Source organism: Diadema antillarum, unplaced genomic scaffold (assembly GCF_040938485.1).
Source record: "Diadema antillarum isolate AM-2024a unplaced genomic scaffold, OU_Dant_1.0 scf00000103, whole genome shotgun sequence".
Lineage (NCBI taxonomy): Eukaryota > Metazoa > Echinodermata > Echinoidea > Diadematoida > Diadematidae > Diadema > Diadema antillarum.
Genome location: NW_027270992.1, coordinates 3887022 through 3907271, shown reverse-complemented (window position 1 = coordinate 3907271; position 20250 = coordinate 3887022). Strand labels below are relative to the sequence as shown.

General features: G+C 40.7%; 1 protein-coding gene and 1 pseudogene across 1 annotated transcript; one reads left to right on the top strand and one right to left on the bottom strand.

The window, feature by feature from the left end:
• Positions 1–250: 250 nt before the first annotated feature.
• LOC139718943 (calcium homeostasis endoplasmic reticulum protein-like) lies at positions 251–16469 on the bottom strand (annotated as a pseudogene).
• Positions 16470–16693: 224 nt separating this feature from the next.
• On the top strand, positions 16694–19264 carry LOC139719024 (mitochondrial import inner membrane translocase subunit Tim29-like). Its single transcript, XM_071630466.1, has 2 exons — positions 16694–16793; positions 18765–19264. Exons 1-2 carry the CDS (start codon positions 16694–16696, stop codon positions 19262–19264), a joined length of 600 nt encoding a protein of 199 aa, XP_071486567.1.
• Positions 19265–20250: the final 986 nt, after the last annotated feature.

Sequence of the window (20250 nt, the reverse complement as noted above, 5' to 3'; positions counted from 1 at the left end):
TGAGGACAGAGGAATAATTTTGCAAAGGGGCACATAAACACCACAGCCAGGGGACTTGAACCACAGACCTCATGTTGTTTTATCCACTGCACCAAAACAGCTCCTCAGCTTTGCCACCTGTAGTTGCTCAGCTTGCTACCACATCCAAGTGACAATTGTGCAATGTTTTCTCCCTCTATCTCTTTTCCCTTTCAAAATTTACCTTGATTTTTCATTATTATTTCATTTCCCTACAATATGATATCATTAAATTGTTATCTTTCATATGCTTTCCCAAAGTCTTATTCCCTAAAACAAAAACTTCCAGATATTTGGTCTTGATGCTCAACTTTCTGGCAGAATGAGTAAAACACATCTTGTTTAAATGAGATATTCAGAATCGCAAAGACTTCATTCAAACCACAGTGAAGGGTAAATCTCTTTTCCTTGAATGAAACAAGGGACAAGAGAACAAAATCTTTGCCACTGTTCATAACAACCACGATCAGCTGGCAAATGTAGTATACATGGATTATTTCCCTGTGGCTTGCAGTCGACATTGTGGGGTATTTGAAACAGGATCTGGATATATCTGGGTGTACTTGAAAACAGCACTGAGACCAGAAATCCAGTGTTCCAGGATGAATTTGACATTGAAGGATTATGTACAGCACATCCACCTGGAAAGATAAGAAGGATGGAAGGCATAGATTGATATACCACGGCTGCACACTAACCTATTTTCCCTAATGGTCCAAACCTTAAATTTACTTGTCCTGTACTTTTTTCCAACTGGCCCCGACAGTGTAATTTTTTGTATTTTACCGGTCATGTCTGGCCGGTTAATCTAGTAATCCCTGAAAACTTGCTAGTCCAACAGTGATTTTTACCAGTCTGGGACCGTCAGACCAGTGCCAGTGTGCAGCATTGCATATACACACCACCAAAATGGCAAAATAGCACACAACATTGCAGCTCTCAGAATTTTTACCTAACCAAACACATCACAGATGCAATTTTTGTTCTTGTGTCACACAGCAACGCCAAAATGGAATGAAATTAGAGGGCGCTGCAAAGACAAATACCAATCTAAGAAAAAAAAAAATCAAAACCTCTTCCACTTCACACAAGCCTCATACAACAATGAGAGGTACAGAATATGATGTATCCCATGGTTTCATGGTCTTCCAATGTGTGCCACACATAAGAAATAGTGCACTCATCCTTTTATATCATAAGAATTTGAATCATTGCTCAGAGGAGGCAGCAGAATAGTTTCTGTGACACACCAACAGATCTGCCTCTCTGCACACTACACAAAGCTGGTCATGACAAGAACACTAAAAAAAAAAAAAAAAAAAATCAACTTCAAGAATGTACTTTACATAGTAATACGAAGTCCATGTTATCCCTGCATTAACAATAATATATTCTTTTACATCTAAATTTTTACTATTTCATCCACAATGTTGCCAATTTGTATCACTGTATTGTTTGTTGTTATATTTTTATAAAGAGCAAAATGGACAAGAAACTATCATTCTCCAGTTGTACACAGGAAAGTGCTATTAAATGGAGACAGAGCACCACATGAGGACTCTTAGATAATGATGTAATAAATATTGTACATAACAGCCATGAAAAGACATATCTGAGAGGATCCTGGATGAGAGGTGTGAATTGTTTCAGTTGTTGACTGTGTATTAGTTGTGCATGTATGCACAGGTGTATAAAATCTCTATTTTTTTTTCTCTCTCTCTTTATATGTTTTTGTGCATTGATTTATATGCTTGTATGTTTTGTAACATCATATCACTCACAGGCCTTCTTAGGACAGCCATCTTATGACAGGTGTGACTTTAATTAAGTAAGCAAAACTAAGCTAAACTATTAACTAAAAGTGCTAATAGAGAACCCACCTCATTTCCTCCTATTGTACGTGTAGCTCTTGCTCTTCCGAAAGCTCTCGAAGGGGTCATTGATGTCCACGCCCACCCCCTTGTACTTGTCCATGTTCTGCCTGACATCGCCGCTCTCGATGGGGTTGACGATGCCCTGCTCCTTGGCACCGAGACCTTGGCCAGACCATCCTGGGGAGAAGGGGGAGGTAATGATGGTCATGTGATGAGGTTGAAAAGTCACCTGATGAGATATTGTTGCAATGTCACGGCTACCAAACAGTCACCCATCAAAATCAGGGAGATTTTGCAGAGCAATCAGGAAGATACTTGTGCTACATGGAGCTCAATGGGCAAAACAATGTCCAACTCATTTATGTCGATGTAGGGCAATTTGTCAATCAGTTGCAAACTCAGGGAGCATTTTCTATTCTCTTCTCCAGACATGAGGAATTTATTGATGTTTACAGGAAGTCTCCTGCTGGATCAGGGAGATTTGGCAGCTCTATAATCCTTCTCTTAATTTCTCGTTGACATGAAGGAGGATTTGAGATAGCGGTTATGGCGGAGTATCTCTAACCCCTCCCAACAAATACAAATTGCTAGACCCTAACAGCTCACAAGATTGAATGATGACAGATAACCACCTGGAATCATCATACCCATGAGAATGATTTCTCTCTCTTCAGGAACCACGAGGCATGACGGTCACGCTGAAAGCAAGTGGGAACTATAAATTCTTTGACACATAAGATTAATCGAAGACATGCTGTATTTTCTCCACATTTCATGGAATACCTTATGTTACTGCAACTTACGATTCAACGACAAATCAGCTATAACCGTGCTGCGTGTCAAAGTAGCAGCATTGTAAGTCCTTCCTGAAATGGAGGTGACATATCACTGGAACCTTAGGTCCTCAGTTCAAACCTCTCACTCACCCATTTTCTTCATGAGCTGGTGACCCTTGTTGTCTTCTCCCAGCTTGGTTTCCACATTCATCTGGTAGAAAGGTTGACTGCATTCAGGAAGAAAAAATGCAATGTGGTCAATGTCAATCAAAAGAGAGACACTGCAGTAGTCAAAACGACTCTTTGACACCTCCATTCACAAGGTCCTCAAAAAATTTGTCACAAGCAATGGTGCGACGACTAGTGCTGGTTTTCATGCACAAATCTTAGAAACAAGGATTTAAGGAGTGTCTGTCAACTTCTCTAGAATAATAATGTGTTTTTTGAGACTTTTAAACCAATCTAAACCACAAACGGTTGATATACTACAATTGTGGATGACTTATTATTGCATATCACAATCTTTGGGATGGAATACTTTACTGTGTTTGATCTAATACGGCATGTAATGTTCAAAGGTATATGACTCACATTCCATAATCTGGTGTGGGGCTTCGCTTGGGAGACTTCTCCCTCCTGTCTCTGCGGTACGCAGGAGGGCTACGACTACGACTGCGACTGCGACTACGGCTTCGGCTACGGCTGCGTGACTTCGATCTGGATCTCGACGACCGGCGGAAGAATCGGCCAGGCGGGGATCTCGACCGCGACCGGGACCTCGACCTTGACCTCGACCGGCGTAACCTCCTTGGTGGTGATCTGGATCGTGACCTCGACCTGGAGCGAGATCTCGACCTTGAGCGTGACCTCGACCTAATGGCACAAGGAGATTATGCAAGGCAGCCTTAAAGGGGTGTACATCATCATTCTGAGCAGCCTTCACAGCAGCGCCATATAAATGTTATTACTGTGGCCCCCTCCTAGTCACGACAGGTTGGGGGACAACCTTTTCTCCCATGCTGCAATGCCATACTATTGCGTCCTGCTGATTACTGTCCAATGTTATAACTGCGCAATCAGAAGTCTGTGACCTGGCTTGTCAGGGATGAACCATAAATGGCTGGAAAATTGAAAACCTTAAGATTACCAATCAGGATTTCGTCACCATTTTTGAGACGTTGATGGGGACAGTGCTTTTAGTATTTCAGTCAAAATATGCCTCAATCATGCACATTGCAGTTGCAATTATGAGGTGAAAATCAAAATTTGTTTCACAGGATTTTGTTGTACCTTAGCAGAGTTCACACTAAGGTGATTCCCAGTTACTGAGTGTGCACTGTACCAGAAGGCAGTCTGGCAAGATCACAGAGCCTGTGTTCACATTTACAAGTGGCATCATTACCCCGCTGAGGACAAGCTAATTTTGCTTCAACACACATTTCCCATAGACACTTGCCTGAGTATACTTGGGACTCATTCTCAACGGGTTATGTTGTGAGAATAGTGATGAGCACGTTTGAGTTCTTATTGACCCACTTCTTAATGAAATCAAGAATTTGTAGCTAAATTACATATAGAGGCCAGTGGAAGACATGTTCTCCTGAATGACTTACAAATCATTACAAGCTCCAAGGCCAGCACACAGATTGTGCCTGTGGTTTCATCTAGCATCCAACTTTACTTAGCTTCTCAACAAAGAAAATGGAATAGAATCCCCCTTATTAGGCTGTAATGTAACCTGCCCTTCAAAACAACAAGAAAAACAAAACAGTGACAAAAACCAAAGAAACAAAAGTTTCAGTCACAGAGCATGCTCTTCTCTCTTGGAATGTAGTGGAATCTAATCATCAAGTTGCCCCCTACTAACCTGTATCTCCTCCTGGACTCTTGCTTGGGGGGTGGAGTGGCAGGTTTGACGGGAGGCGGGGTGAGCTCCTTTTCCACCCTGGATGGCATCCGGAGGGGCGAGAGGGGCTTCTTGGGTTTCTCCCTCCCCTCCTTCTCCCGCTCCTTCTTCTGTTTGGAATACTTCTGCTTGGCCTTGAAGAACTCAAAGAGCCCGTTCTGTTCCCACCCTTCACTGCAAGATAATTCATCAATCAATTAATCAATCCATCCATTCATCCACCAATCAATGAATAAATCCATCCTTTCATTCATTTTTAAATAAATCAATTAATCAGCCAATCAATCATTTTTAATCAATCGATCGATCGATCGATCGATCGATCAATCAATCAATCAATCAATCAATCAATCAATCAATCAATCAATCAATCAATCAATCAATCAATCAATCAATCAATCAATCAATCAATCAATCAATCAATCAATCAATCAATCAATCAATCAATCAATCAATCAATCAATCAATCAATCAATCAATCAATCAATCTATTTATCTATCCATAATATATTGGTGTTTGAAATGTCTATTAATAGTAACATTTCTTTGTTGTCACTTGTGTGAGATTATCAAAATAGCATTGGGAATTTTCATATCTGAATACAGGTGTCAGATCAACACAGCTTTTGCTTTTGATACAAATATCCTTCATCATAACAAGTAATATGAACCTCTCTCTTTGTGACCAAATTTTGCAGGATACATGCATGATGTCTTATGCAAATACTACATTACAGACCATAAAAGAGATATTCATAAGTGCATTTTGCACTTGACAAAACTGGCAAATAATGGAGCCACAGAATCTCAATGGTTACTACACACCTATTTCTTGGAGCGTCCCTAGAGGGCGGAGCATAGAAAGCCTCCACTGCAGCCAGGAGGCGTTCACTGGGGGCCTGGGGAGGGGGTAATCGGATGTCCTCCGGGTCCAGGGGGTTGTAGTCTGTGTCCTCCAGCTGTGCGTAACATGCAAACATCATCAGCAAAACATGTCAGCCATAGCAACAATACCTCTCAAATGCACTAATTTAACACAGTTTGTCATGCTCCTCAATTCTCATTAGCTCTACCATTGGTCGTCCCGCTAAGGAAACTTAAGCATCTAAAACAGCAAGAATACAAAACATGCTGGGCAATTTGGACAAATTCATATCATCAGTGTGGCATGTAATTAATTTCCACACAGCCCTGATGTTTCATCATGGCAGCAGTTTGAACAGGGGTGCAAGAGTATAGTGCTTGCAAATCTGAAATTGACTGAAACTGAAGTCTATCGAACCATGAACATTTCAACGTATTTGAAGTGTCCAAAAGTTCAAGAAGTGAGTTTTGGGCAGAGTAAATGTGAAATCAGATTAAACATTTTCTCGGGGGGGGGGGGGGGGGGGGGGGGCATAGGAGGGGGCAAGACCAGTATCAAGTGCCATGTGACCCCACCCACCTTCACAAGGGGTGCCATGAGCCCAGCTGGGAGGTCGTAGTAGGGCACCTTGGGCAGGAGGGAGACTTCGTTGTTGATCTCAGCCGAGGCTATGGGGGGTTGGCTCATGGGAGGGAGCGGCGGGGGAGGGAGTTCAGGGAAGAATCCCGGCGGGGGCTTGGAGAAATCGATGCCCGGTGGGAGCTGGAATGGCGGGATACCTACAGAGAAGAATACAAGATATATAAACATGGTATACAAAAACATGAAAGGATGGTATAGTTTTGGTTGAGATATGGATTCAGCTTTGAACTTTTTGCGAAATAATTATAAATTCCTTTATGAAATATTAAAGAGCATACAACTCTAAGAGGAGTTAAAAGTTTATATGATGAAAATCGATCTTGAAATGGCTGAGATATCCAGAAATAAAGCAAAACAAAGTGCTCCAAATAAAATGTGGGTCCCACCTTTTACTAGGACCATAAGTAGTTTTTAATCATCTCACAAAAATTTCAAAATCTGAATCTCCATGTCAATCAAAAAGTAACCCATCCCTTTAAAGAATGTATATCACAGACAGCATGGCTTTGATATTTGAGAATCAACAAAGGGTAGAATCTTGTGTGTATCGAAACTAGTGTTTGTTTTTTTTCACAAATATTTCATCTTTAGTTCAGTGAATTGCAGACAGGGTCTCAGGCTGGAAGTCGACCCATTTAATCACCTGTGAAATGGTCATTGGCAAAGGGTTCTCCTGAGAGAGTGAATATGGTGCTTCTGTGATGTTGTCTTGATCGTTATTCATGGAGAGTGTGACATAAAAATCACACATGATAATAATCCAAGTCACAATACATTACACTCAGAATCATCTGGGCATGCTGTGCCATCATCTCTTGAGAAAACCCAGCATATGTGATTTAAAGGTCCTGTTTACCTTTGGGAGCAGTGATTACAAAATTTTCAAGATATCACATTTGATGCATATCTGTAGGTCTGTCGTATCACAAAACATCCTACCTTATAAAATTTTCGCAATAAAACCTAAAATATAAGGAGATATCAGTATTTTTCTCAATAAACCATAACTGTAGACGGTTTAGTCTGGAAACATTTTAATTGTAACTATTGTTCACATTTCGTATATTTAACAATACTTAACATCAATTATACGTACTCAAATATTTACAGTGGTTGTTTCTATCCCTAACTCACATTTTAGAACTATTAATGTTGGGTCTCTATTTCATCTGCAAATGGTAAATTGTGCCTTTAAGGTAGTTTGTGCTGATTCTTCATTATAAAGAGTAATTTGGCACCGAATGGTTTGTTTCTCTCACAGTATGCAGGCAGATATTTTGTGCATAGTTCAAGGCTTATTCAGAGAAAATACCAAAATGTGAACAATCCAATTGAGACTCAGAAAAGCACAAAAACTCATGCATTGTAATCCTCTATATACCATGCTCACACACTGGACTCAAAAAGATGTGTGCAAAGTTTTATTTTCTCATTCGTACGCAACGGTTCTCACAAGAATAGATTTAGAACAGTGGAGGCTGAAGACTTCTACTTCTTAGCTGACAGGCTATCCATATTTACAGTGCTTGTAATATAACGTGTTTGCACTTAAGATGTACACAGTGCAGGTACACCTAAAGAAATGTCATGAAATTAATGACTTCCACCATCAATTTGCTGCACTTATGTAACAATGAGGGACTGCCACATCTTTATAACAATAATAATGGCTCTTTCTTCTATAACACTAATCCTCTACACAGCAGTGCTCAATTAAAGCCCTTCATAGCATATTATTACCCCATTCACTGGAATCACACCTATACCTACAGTTCGATACCCTCCCCCACTCCCAGCGGATGGGGGAGAATAATTCTGGCCAGGTCATTGTTCAACGGCAAACACATGCCGGGGGTCAATGCCACTAACCACATGTTTGCTTAATCGCAAAGTATTGGCAGTGGTGGAGTACTCACCAGGAGGGAAGGGGAGTGGGGGCCTGAAGCTTGGAGGCAGACCAGGGGGCGGTATCGAGGGGTCAAACCTTGCAAAGAGAGTTGGATCAAGGGGAGGCATACCTGTCGACAAACATAACAGCAACAACACCATCATGTCAGATATACACATTTAGATATGAGGTGACCATTTTCCTCAACCTTGAATTAGCTTCCCCAATCAAATAAATAGAAGGAATTTTACTCTCTTTAAACCATTACACTACAATACCATGTAGTTCAGAGGGCATTATACATACAGTAATGAATGACTAGAAATCCACATCTTCCTGAAGCAAATGTCTGAAATTATGACTTGCTTTCAATAGTGCAAACACTTTTAATGGATCCTGAAAAACAAAACGAGTCCAAAACAGATGTCCTCACCCACAGTTGGATACGTTGAAAAAAGTTCTCTCTTTAGAATAAATACAGTATTGATGTGATTAAATGTAAAGTCTGAATTTTGCAAACTGCTCTTCACTGAAATGGAATCACGTCAGATTAGTTTGATCACTCTTTGGTTTCATGGGGAAGAGAGGTTGCTTATTTGTTCATTTTCCCCAAACTGAGCATCTAATTGGCAATGGTCAAATGTTGAGACTGCTGCTTACCCGGCAACTGCGGTGGCAGCTGAGGTTGTTGTGGGTCTCCCAGCTGTGGTGGCAACCCTGCAAGTAGGAAGACCACAGGTGGCAACATCAGAGACAACAGCACACATGCATACAAACATTTGCAACGGGTAGCAGCTTGTAAAGATTACAACTACTCAATGCCCCTCATTCTAGACTCTTATCTTCTTTTTTTTTTAACTGTCAATGGTCAGTATGTGGAAGAAATAAATTCAATACATTTAATGATATCAAGGACAGTATCAGTACGACAAAAGAAGAATATTTGTGTGTTTATATGCATTTTCAATAGGAATAACACAAACATCAAAATCTAAGAGTGAGAGAGAAGCAAATGTTCTTGGTTACCTGGTGGGAGTGTCGGTAATCCAGGTGGCAGACCATCCGCATTCGGTACCACCGCTGCCCCCTGCACGATGCCCTGGGGTACACTGACTGTCTGAGGGGGCAACTGACCCGGTACCAGGGTTCCTGCCGAGGAGGCTGTGGGGAAGGCTGGGACAGAGGGGGCTGGCGTACCCGCAGCAGCCGTCTGCGCCGGGGGCAGGGCAAAAGACGTGGGAGGGGCCTGAGGCAGGGAGACCGCCAGCTGTTGCTGTTGCTGCTGCTGCTGCTGCTGTTGCTGGACGTGTTGCTGCTGTTGCTGCTGCTGCTGCTGCTGGGCGTGTTGCCGCATGTGTATCACGTAGTCGTTGTGCTGCTTCTCCAGGCCGGTCACTTGGCTCTGGGTACTAGCCTGGATCTGGCGGATGGCGTCTCCATTCTCTGCGATCTGTGAGGCCTGCAGAGACATATAGAGCATGGAGAAAATTAGAATACTGTAAAACATGATATATTCGCGGCATGAGTTTTCCACGAATTGGAGCCGACGGCCTTTTTTGCGGCATGAAATTTTCGCGAACTGTCACTGGCATTCAATGCATATAGTGTAGATAAGAACTTTCGCGTGCATTTTAATTTCGCGAATCCTGGCGCTCGCGAAATTCACGAAATTAAAATGCACGCGAAAATTCCTCGTTTTACAGTAAGTTTTGCGTTTTCTTTCATTCAGCAATGAGCTCCATGCATATCATATTCTAGAAGTCTTTTTCCTTTCATTTTCAAACAGGTCTCAGCAGACAATGGCAACTGACATTCAAATTGCAGTTTATATGCCAGTTTGGATCACACTGTCTCATAGTGTTGCAAAGTGGAGTAAAGATGTACCACATACTTTGCACGACAGATGTTCTTTTTCTTTTCCTTCCACAGCTTATAACATATCTTCAATCATCCATAAAAGGCATGGTCAGAGTTTCTCAATCAAATATACAATGACCAGATCTGAATATTTACTAGACGAATCATCATTCCACACAAAAATTACAGTAAAGATCCCAAAAGTCATAGACAGATGGCACCTGAATTCAAAGTCATTCTCTCCAAGTATCCAATCCAGTGGAAAGCAAAGATACAGTTATTCAGTATCTGCTGTCATACACTGCATTGACATTATTGTAAGTTCATTGCCTTGAAGTTATATGCTTCTTTAAGAAAATGAGGGTGAAATAAAAGAGATGGTCCATGCTGATGATACAAATTTCTGTTGTCTCACCCAGTATGAAGAAACAACTACTGGTAGTCTGCACCCAGTTATCTACTTGCCATTAACTTCTGCAATTATACAAATTTCTGTAGATTAAATATAAAATAAACATAAGAATAGATCTTGCTTACCTGGTACAGTGTCAGTGAATCTCCAGGATTTTTTAACTTCTCCATGACTTCACTGTTGAAGTAATTATTGGTTTCCCACAACTTTAATACCTGGATGGAAAAGATAAATACAAATAAAGGCAAAATTCATTTAAACAAACAAGAAACAAACAAACAAAGAAATGTTATAACATGCAATGAATATATGACCACATTCCTTGCATGAATCACAACATGAATGAGTTAGACTGACTGAAATTAACATGATTAAATTACATGGTATAGCAATTAAGCCAGCCCTGATAAAGGAAAATCTGATGTTACTCTTTTTACTCATACTTTTTTGGCTGCTGTCACTGCAGATCCAGAAGCATACTGATGACTGATAAAAGTATAATATTCTGATGCCAAAGAGAATAACAGCGAAAATATATTCTGGTTTAAAAATGGGGAAAATGCAGAAATTAAGCATGGTAGTCAAATCCTAGGAAAACATAATCTATATTTCTTTTGGATGAAAAAAAAAAACTACAATTGAAGATGGTTTAAAATAATAACTATAATAATAAATTGGCAGCTATGATTCTCTAATACACCAACAAACCCAAACACTACTCAATACGAAATTGCTTCACATACCTTCTCCAGCTTCCCCTTCTGGTCTTCATCCGCCCCAGAGTGAGTTGTACAGAAGATCGGAAGGACCACGTCCTCAAGGGCGTGCTGGAGTTCTTGGGCGTTTCGCCTCGTACTGGTGTGGGCAAGGGCACCACGGGGTATGAATAACAGGGAGAAAGAGAGAGGGTGAATTGAGGGGGGGGGGGAGTGAGAGAAGAACACAATCAGGAGAATGCTCTACTGAGACAGTTGTAACCCATACTAGGTGCACACATATAGGCTGCCTTCCAAACTACTCATCAAAAATGTGCATAGCAGATTGTGATAATTTGACTATCAATCACTACTTGGGGCATTGGATGTGAATGTTATCATGGACAATATCAATATTCTTATTCTATTCATCTTATTCTGTTCAGTGACAAGTGATTAAAATGGTGAGAATTTCTTCTTCAGAAAGGAAAATGGTACATTCATAAGTGAAATATAATAGCCTAACTTATCGTAAAATAGCCTCGTAATAATGTAGAAAATAGAAAAGCACTCTGAGAGTGCAAACCTCCGCCAAGCAGCTACTTTTCACCAATGATCTTGTTCTTTCATAGCAATCAGTGATTTCCACCCATACATATGTATGCTGAAAAATCGCCGATTTCCCAATATAGAAACTTTTATTACGTTATAAGCCCTCAGCAAGGCGCACTTCGCCCTGGTAGAAACTAGAGCATGCACTTAAGTGCGCATATGAAAACCTCAAAAATTCACAGCTTGAACTCCCAAGTTCATTGACGCTACCCCTGCCAAAATATCGAAAATCCTTCATTAAATCCATAAAAACTTCCGGATCACTACCAAAATTTAATCATCTATTCCTTGTGTCATTCTCAACCTTTCCTGAAAGTTTCACCCCAATCCGTTCACAATTTTTTTGAGTTATTTTGGTCACAGACAAACAAACAAACCAATGGTAACGAAAACATAACCTCCTCCCTTGGTGGAGGTAATAACTGCATACAACAGAAACTGTATTACCCAGTGATAGAGGACGTCATTGATCAGGTAGATGAGGTGGAGTTTGGCATTGAAGGGTGCAGCCTTGGCTAGAATCTGATGCAGGGAGGTACTTGGCTATCAACTCGCAGTGTTTGGGAGACTTTGATGTTGAGAAAATCCACTGCTTTCCACTCTGAAAGACGAAACAAGATAACATATCCACCATTCCAATTCCATGTAAGACTGAGCAGTTAAAAACCAAATCAGCTGATACTAACTGCTACAACCCATCAGATACATACGTTGTAGTTACAGAGAACATGGAGGGTCAAGGAGTCAATCTTTATTACAAGCATCCACTGCATTTGAAGTCATACCAGGATTTAATCATCCATTATTCACATGGGGTAAAGAAAGAAAAAAAAAAGGGGGGAGAAAGCACCTCCCTGAAGCACTTAGCTGTCCAAACAAGATACTAAAAGGAGCTCAGAAATCAAAATACTGTATAAGCTGTTATTTCTGTGAGGGTTTAATTTTCGCAAATTTCGCGAATTACAGTTGGATCGCAAATTTAACAACACACGAAAATGTCTCCATGCGCTTGGGGTAATAGTGCATTTATGTTAAGCGTTTGCATCAATTCGCAAAAACAACATCTCGCGAAAACGTCTATGGGCCTCCTCATTTCACGAAAATATCTGAACGCGAAAAATAACAGCGTACACAGTATACAGAAACAAGTCTGTCTGAGAAATGGATGTTCAGGTTCACTTCATTCTGATCTCATCCCTTCCTACACATAAACAAGTGAAGAGTTTGTATACCTGGTACACAGTGATGGATGCCTTTTTTGTGTCACAACCATTAAAATCATACACAAATCTTAATCAATGTATTACTTATGTCAGCTCAGTGCCCTCATGCAATAATAGTTTGCCAGCCAGTGAAATCAGAACTTCTTCTCATTGGCGCAATGTGCCTGATTGATACCATTTGCTGACTACTGCTGGTCACCTGGGGCAAACCGCGAGGGGTTGGCATCATTCAACTGTTTTTCTTGTGTGGGTGGGTAAGCAAACAACTTCAACGAGTTGATACTCTGCACTATGGGATGAATGAATGTACCAAGTTCTTTTACATGCAAGAGTCATAAATAGCTCACACACGGAAACTCCATTTAAACATCCTAACCAAGGGACAAAGTGTCTTGCCTGTTACTAGAGGGGACGGCATGATTACAAACAACATTGCTCAGCTAGACTCAGGAATTCACCCCGATCATGTCAACTGTGAGGCAGAGGCGCTACCGACTGAGCCCAGTCTCTGCTCTACTGAAATCAAACTGAACTCAAAGATGACATGGAATGGCATGGAATCATTTTGTCAGGCAATACTTACGGAGATGGCATCCTTGGTGCAGGCATCTACGATGGCCTGAAGTCTGGTGTCCAGCTCACCGAGATTGACGTCCAGGTCTGCTGCCATGGCAACCACCACCTGCTCTCTGTTCTTCACAATGATTTCCTCTATTTGCTTCTGCATGGCGACGTGAGAGAGAAACAAACGCTACACAAGTTAAGGTGGACAGCCAAAAATTGGTTGCCATGTAGAAAGTGGATAAAAACTGGACCATGGCTTATACCAAAATGTAAAATTTTGCTGTGCCTCATATAAGCATTACCCTGAGCATCGATTCCAGCAAGTATTTTCACTTTTATACACGAGGTTGAGACATGCAAGGCTAACTACTGTGAAAAAGGCATTTTTGGAGCTCGGCTGGGTAGGATGAACTCTGTGTGTTTTAAATTCTGTGGAATCTAAATATAACCAAAGTATACAGTGTGTTACATATGACAAGCAAAAAATTTCTGTGCTTTTATTTTCATGCTAGTGTCATGCTGTGCAAAGTGCACAAAAAATATCCCCAACCACAGAAATTTCCACTTTCAAAGTTTCACAGTTGACATTAGCTCCATCAAAAACAATGCATTCAAGACAGAAATAATATGAAGTGTGCCATCCCAACTGACTATCTGCACAGTCAAGGCCTGTTGAGCTCAAAAACGACACCACAGTATATGAAGTACTAACCCTGGCAGCAGTTTTGTCAGTTAATTTTGACATTATGTCCTTAATTGGTTCCAGTTTACCATCAAAGTTAAAGCACATTCTTGCTGTGGCACTGTAGTCAAAGCTTTTTGTATAGTGAAATGAATTCCATTTTTTCAGAATTCCTGAATAGCGGCATTCCAGAAAAGAACAACAGACAGACAGAAAGAAAGAAAAAACATTGATGGCCCATCTATCATCTCTGAGGCTACCCAGCATTTCTCAAAAGGAAGGGCAAGGTCCGGCTTACATTCTGCTGCTGCATGAGGACCTCCTTCTGCTTGCCCAGGTTCTCCTCGCTTTGGGCGATCTGCTCCTCTATCTGCTGTTGCTGCTGGATTTGTGGTTGCCATGGCGCCGACTGGATCGACTGCTGGGGTGATGACGTCCTGGATGATGGCCTGCTGCTGGGCCAGCTTCTCCTTCTGCTGTATGCCTTCATCATGGAAACGAGAAACATCTCATTGAGATGAAGCATTCCTTGTGCACAAGAAGCTTCAAATGAAGGCATTTTTAGCATTTGAAACAAGACTTTGCTCTTTCAGTGATTAATGTAACATTCACATCATAACACTTCCCTTTTTTTTTTGCACTAATAAGAAAAAGAGTCCTTCCTTGATGGCCTTCATTTCTCATTTCAAAATCATGAAGTACTTTGATGACAGAATGGGCAGCTATCAATCTCATATCAATTGTTATCTGAAGAGGAAATCAGCTGAGGATTGCAAGAAAATGCTGCTTTCTCAAAATCATGATGGCATACACTTCATAAAGTGATATTTTTATTGCAACTGATTGACAAATTGCCCTACATCAACATAAATAAACGCTGAATTGATCAGTGTTTTAGTAAAAAGCCATGACAGAAGAAATCATGGGCACACATACTCAGGCAGGATTCGAACCTACGACCTCCTGATCTCCGGACAACTGTCTTATCTACTCGACCCGCCGAGCTTCCACCACCCGGCAGCCAGTGCTAGTTCCAATCCTTGAAGTATGCAGCGGGCACTGCATAATTTTTGAAATAAAATCCTAATTGGTATGGATGAATAAAAGTCTACTCACTTTGTTGCTCAGAAGAGACTTTGTACATGTAGTAATTGTAGTACTCTCCTCCAAAGAGAAACTGGAATTTGGGATTGTCCTTCTGTTTCTCTTTGGTCATTTGCTCAAACTCCGATCCATTACGGGCAACAAAGTTGGCCAGCTTATCAATGATGTTTCGCAGATCTACATCTGTGAAGTCAAAGAGGATAGTGTGATCATTAAGAAGCATGTGCACTCTATATACATGTATCTGCCGTAAACCTCTCTTGCACTTTCATGCAAACAGTATACACCCGAGACTAAAGTACCATCACAAATGTGGGGGATATCAAAGTTTCCTATGTGATATTGCACAATAATGAACATTTTTTAAGCACAGGACACACTGTAAAATGCAAAATCTGCAGTCCCCAATCACAACATTTACACAATGGTTAAATTGCAAAAATTGCATGATAATCAACCTTACAGCATACCAGGTTACCATTCATCAAAATTTATAGGCAGGGCAAGCGCACGGCGCGGCGCGGTATGTCGCGAATGTCGAAGCACGGACATAAGGGGTCAAACAATGAGCATAGGCGTTCGAACTATGATCGCAGTGCAGGCGTTCGAATCATGCACGCTACTCTGCTTCTGCAGTTTAGTTAGGCTGTCGAACATTGGGTAACTTGCTTTTTATTTTAAATTAAAGTTTTAAACTGTATTGCGCCTTCCTTGCCTTGGCCCTTGGTCGGATCTAGTATAAAAATACATTGGTTCAATTTCCGGAATCTACAACATACACATACACACACACACACACACAAACAAACAAAACAAGCATGAAAAACTGAACTTTTGAACTGTATTATTCTTAGGTCATGATCATGAATGAAATAACTGTCACACCAGACGGAGTGCAAGCCCTGGCTGCCCTCGCTTGGCCGCGGCCTCTCGTATGGTAAGTTTACATGGGCGTGGCCGTAGTAAGTTGGTGTAGATTTCTAGTCGGTTCGTATGTTACATACACTGTGTAGACTATGCAGATCTAGGCCCTAGTCTAGTGTAGTGGGAAGTAGCCTAGCTACGTCTAAATTTACAGTATCATGCCACGTAAATTGCAAAACACATAGATGAGTATGTGGGACTGTGTTCTCCCGTGACGAGCGTCTCTCGTCGGCATCAGCTATCGAGCTATAAATTAGCTATATTCAGACGTTGAAACGTTCCTGAAACGAGATAAATGGCGATAAAACAATTTAGTAATTTCAAATTACCTGCTGGAGGTTGTGGTATACCATCCATGTCTCATCAGACCGGATTAAAAACCACAAAGTGTACAATCCTTTTGACTATTTTCTCGTGGAGAGTGTCTCCGATTGAAGCGCGTAGGCTGCAGAGAGCAGTACTTTTTTATAGTAACGATATCAAAGTGAAAATCATAAATATAGAAACTCTAGAAATATATTTTTCACTGGAATAAATTTAGTTAAAAATATTTTGTCAATACTTGAGCAGAAGAAATATAGATCTACCCAGAATAGTTTATGTAAATACTCTTAAAAATAAAGTACTTGACAGAGGCAGTTCAGATGCAAAATGGCAGCTTCCATGCGTGGAATGTGGAGTCGACTTTCTCAGCTGAAGCAACGAATAGTTGTGCCAGAAAGGCTGCAGAGAGGCTTACCCAAAAAGATTAGTATGTATAATTTTCTTAAGCTAAAATTTCAAGTATTTCTCATGCTCTGTATGGCAAATTCTGATACATAATCACGCATGTATAGACCTCTGCTGCTAGCGACTAAGTAACGATAACGTTAGTCTAAATTTACTTCGTAGGGGCAAGCATGGTATTACCGGACGCATGGTATTACCGGACACGCACATTTTTGCGTACTAATGACATTCTGTACGCGCGAGACTTCGTAGATTAGCCTCACAGAACTTTGTGTGGACCGAAATCGCAAAAACGCCATGTAAAAATGTAAAAACACGAAAAAAATTCACATTTTACCTCAAATTTATAGTTGAGTGACCCGCACCTCTTCGTAGTTAATTTTATGCATGTTTGAATCACATTTCACGACTGAAATTCTATGAAATTCCACTCATATAGAACCTACAGGAAAAATGCTGAAGATTCCAATAGAACCAAAAGTTCACTGATCAATATCGGAAATTTGTAGCTATCGTCCTCAAACGCGAACGATGCGGAATAGTTGTGCGCTAAGGGGCCCGCAACTCATCACCCGCGCGTGCAGCTCCCATAGACAAAGCACGTAGAGTCTAACCAGTTGTCGATTTCTCACAAGGTTTTATATTGAACTGATCGAAATGTGCAAGACAGACATTTTACCGTAAAATACGAAATTTGAGCCTCGTTTGCCGATTTTTTTCTTAGTCATCTGCTCGGTGAGAATGTGTACGGTGATTTGTGGGATGAATTGTGATTCTGGTGCAAGGACTAGGTGCGAAAGGCCTCGATTATTCGATTACAAAAATCGCGTCCGGTAATACAATGCGATCCCTAGAATAGTAGGTCTGTAACGTCATTAAAACTGCACATGCACTGCACTGACGCTGACCACTGCTACTACAAGTGCTGTGCTACGCATGCATTGCCATTGATTTCATTTTCAGAAGACGTGATCATGGTGATGAGCAATGCTAACGCAATGGTGCCAGTGCAATAGTGGTACATTTCTGTATATGCATGGTGAGCATGGCATGGTAAGCAGGAGGCGATAGAGTAAAAGCCCCAATTTTCGGACACTTAAGCTTTCAAGAGCAGATGTACAAAATGTGAAGAAATTTTCAAAAGAAAATAAAAACGCATTTTCTCCGGGTCCAAACATCATGTACCTGTACAGCAGGGCCGGCAGAGCGTTTTCAAAAGTGGGGGAGGGGGGCCCACTTCCGGGTTTCATGAGCTAACAGGTAAATAATACAAAAAAAAAAAAAAGGTCCTCACCTCATCTCTCCCCTTCCACTTCCGGGTTTCTTTGGCTGACAAGCAAAAAAACAAAATCAAAACAAAAAAACCCACCAAAAAGGGTCTTACCATCTCTATTACTCTTTCTTTTTGGTGCCACTTACATACTTCCGGGTTTAAAAAGGTGGGGGGGGGGGGGGGGGGCCAAAGTAATGACACCTTATGTATTCCTTTGTATGGTGCACAAAAAGTGGGAGGGGGGGGGCGCCCCATGTACATGCGAAGAGATTTTCGGAAGAAAAATAAGAACCCATTTAAACCCCTACTTTTTTTTTGTTTTCTTTTTTTGCATCAATTCACAAATGATTCCTTTTTATTCTGTATCAATAATAACGATCCATACTTAAATAATAACAATGCAAAGACTGCTCTTATGCTTGATTGATTGATATATGACTTTGTGCTGATGTTTTTCTTTGTTTTTAATGTGTACAGTTATAACGAGGTAATATCAGCGGTCCCACAGACCTCGTTATAACGGGGTTTCACTGTATATAAATTTTGTAGTAGAAGAGTTCTATGTACGATTTATCATCATACAAATAGAGAACATGTTTAGGTGATATTTCTCCTACCTGATGTGATTGAATCTGGAAATCCATATTATTCTGGGTGATTTCTCTTTTCCCAAGTTGAAAACTTACACCTTTATTTAATTTCTATCTTGTATCCATTTAGGTGATTATGTCCAAAACATGTATCGTGACTACAAATCGGCTACATTGGACATCTTTAGCGATATGAAAGAGCGCCCAATTAAGGCAGGGTTTTACATCACCTCTCTTGGGCTGATTGGATACACATGGAGGCAGAACCCCAGTGAAGAGGGCTTTGACCAAGAACTTGTGGAAGCCAGCAATGACCTCTTGTTGCTAAGCAACTTTACGAGGAACCCAGATTCAGACAGACACGTCCAGAAACTGCTGCTGCTTCGAAATAATGGGGTGCTGAGATACATGAACTTGGGAGTGTGTTCCATTGTCTGGGAGGACAATTTTGACAAGAGGGTGTCGTCTTTTGACGCCACATGCAAACATCTGAAAGTGTCGTGGAGGGAGTTCCCAGACAGGATAAGAGACGTTGGTTTCATGGGAAGATGGTTCTACCTGTCTAAGGCAATGGAGGACTATGATGTTAATTACTTGGAGTTTCAGACTCGGCCTGCTACATCATCATGATGCTAAATCTGCCTGAAGGAAAACGACAGTACATTCTGACTTACGAAAACTATTGAATGGAATAAACTGCATTTGATGACAGAGATCTTTCAGAGTCAGACGGCAGAGTGATATGAAGGTTTTTGCCCCACATAGAATGACAGGGAAACCTTATTTGTACCTATTAAAGCTCAGATTTTGGTTAGGCCCTGTGTCATCATACGTTTGTCAAAAGAGATTAAATTCAACTAAGTACTATGATAGAAGCTCTATTAGAATTTCACAATGTTTACATCTGCCTATCCAGCTTACAATGCTGCTATTATGCATAGTTTGAGCATTATGAATATATGCTCTGGAGAGAAGATAATTTTTCTGTTGTTTCATTCAAGTGATGATTATAAATCTGCACCATGAATCTTTTTATGCCATTTTATTTCAACATGCTAAAGCCCACTATGATAGTATTGTAATAGCACATCTGGGTTGCACATCGATACACAGCCTCACACTGCATTACAGTGTCTAGTTTCAGGAGATATTGAGGTTTATATGCATTTTGTTGTGTTGTTTTGTAATACAATTTCCTGCTATGCTCTTATAAGTGCAGGCCAGTTTCATATCAAGACATTCCCATGTCCTTAATATTTTGACATTTATGAAGACTTCATAGTGGTGCTACTCTGCATGTGACGTACGAACAAGTACCTTTTTCAAAAATTCATCTGTTGAGTAATTTACATGCAGATTGTGTGTATTTTGTGGAGAAAAGTACTGCATATTAAATGGAAAGAGCAACATCTCCATCAACGCTCTCATTATGGACTCCTCTATTTTCATATGAAGAGCATATTTCAAACATTCAGCACAGAGTAGGTGAGGCAACATACATCTGGTCCTGACAGTCAATCTGAGAGCTGCACTGTTGTTTTTTGAGAGACTCGGTGTAAGCTGTGTAATCCAGAACATTGAACTGAATTGCTGCAGTTGAAAAATACAGTAGACCT

Bases quoted from the DNA above. Each gene is read 5' to 3' on its own strand.
- LOC139719024 (XM_071630466.1), top strand. From the start codon at position 16,694: ATGGCAGCTTCCATGCGTGGAATGTGGAGTCGACTTTCTCAGCTGAAG. The intron at 16,794-18,764 runs GTATGTATAATT...GTATCCATTTAG, and splicing joins AGGCTTACCCAAAAAGATTA to GTGATTATGTCCAAAACATG.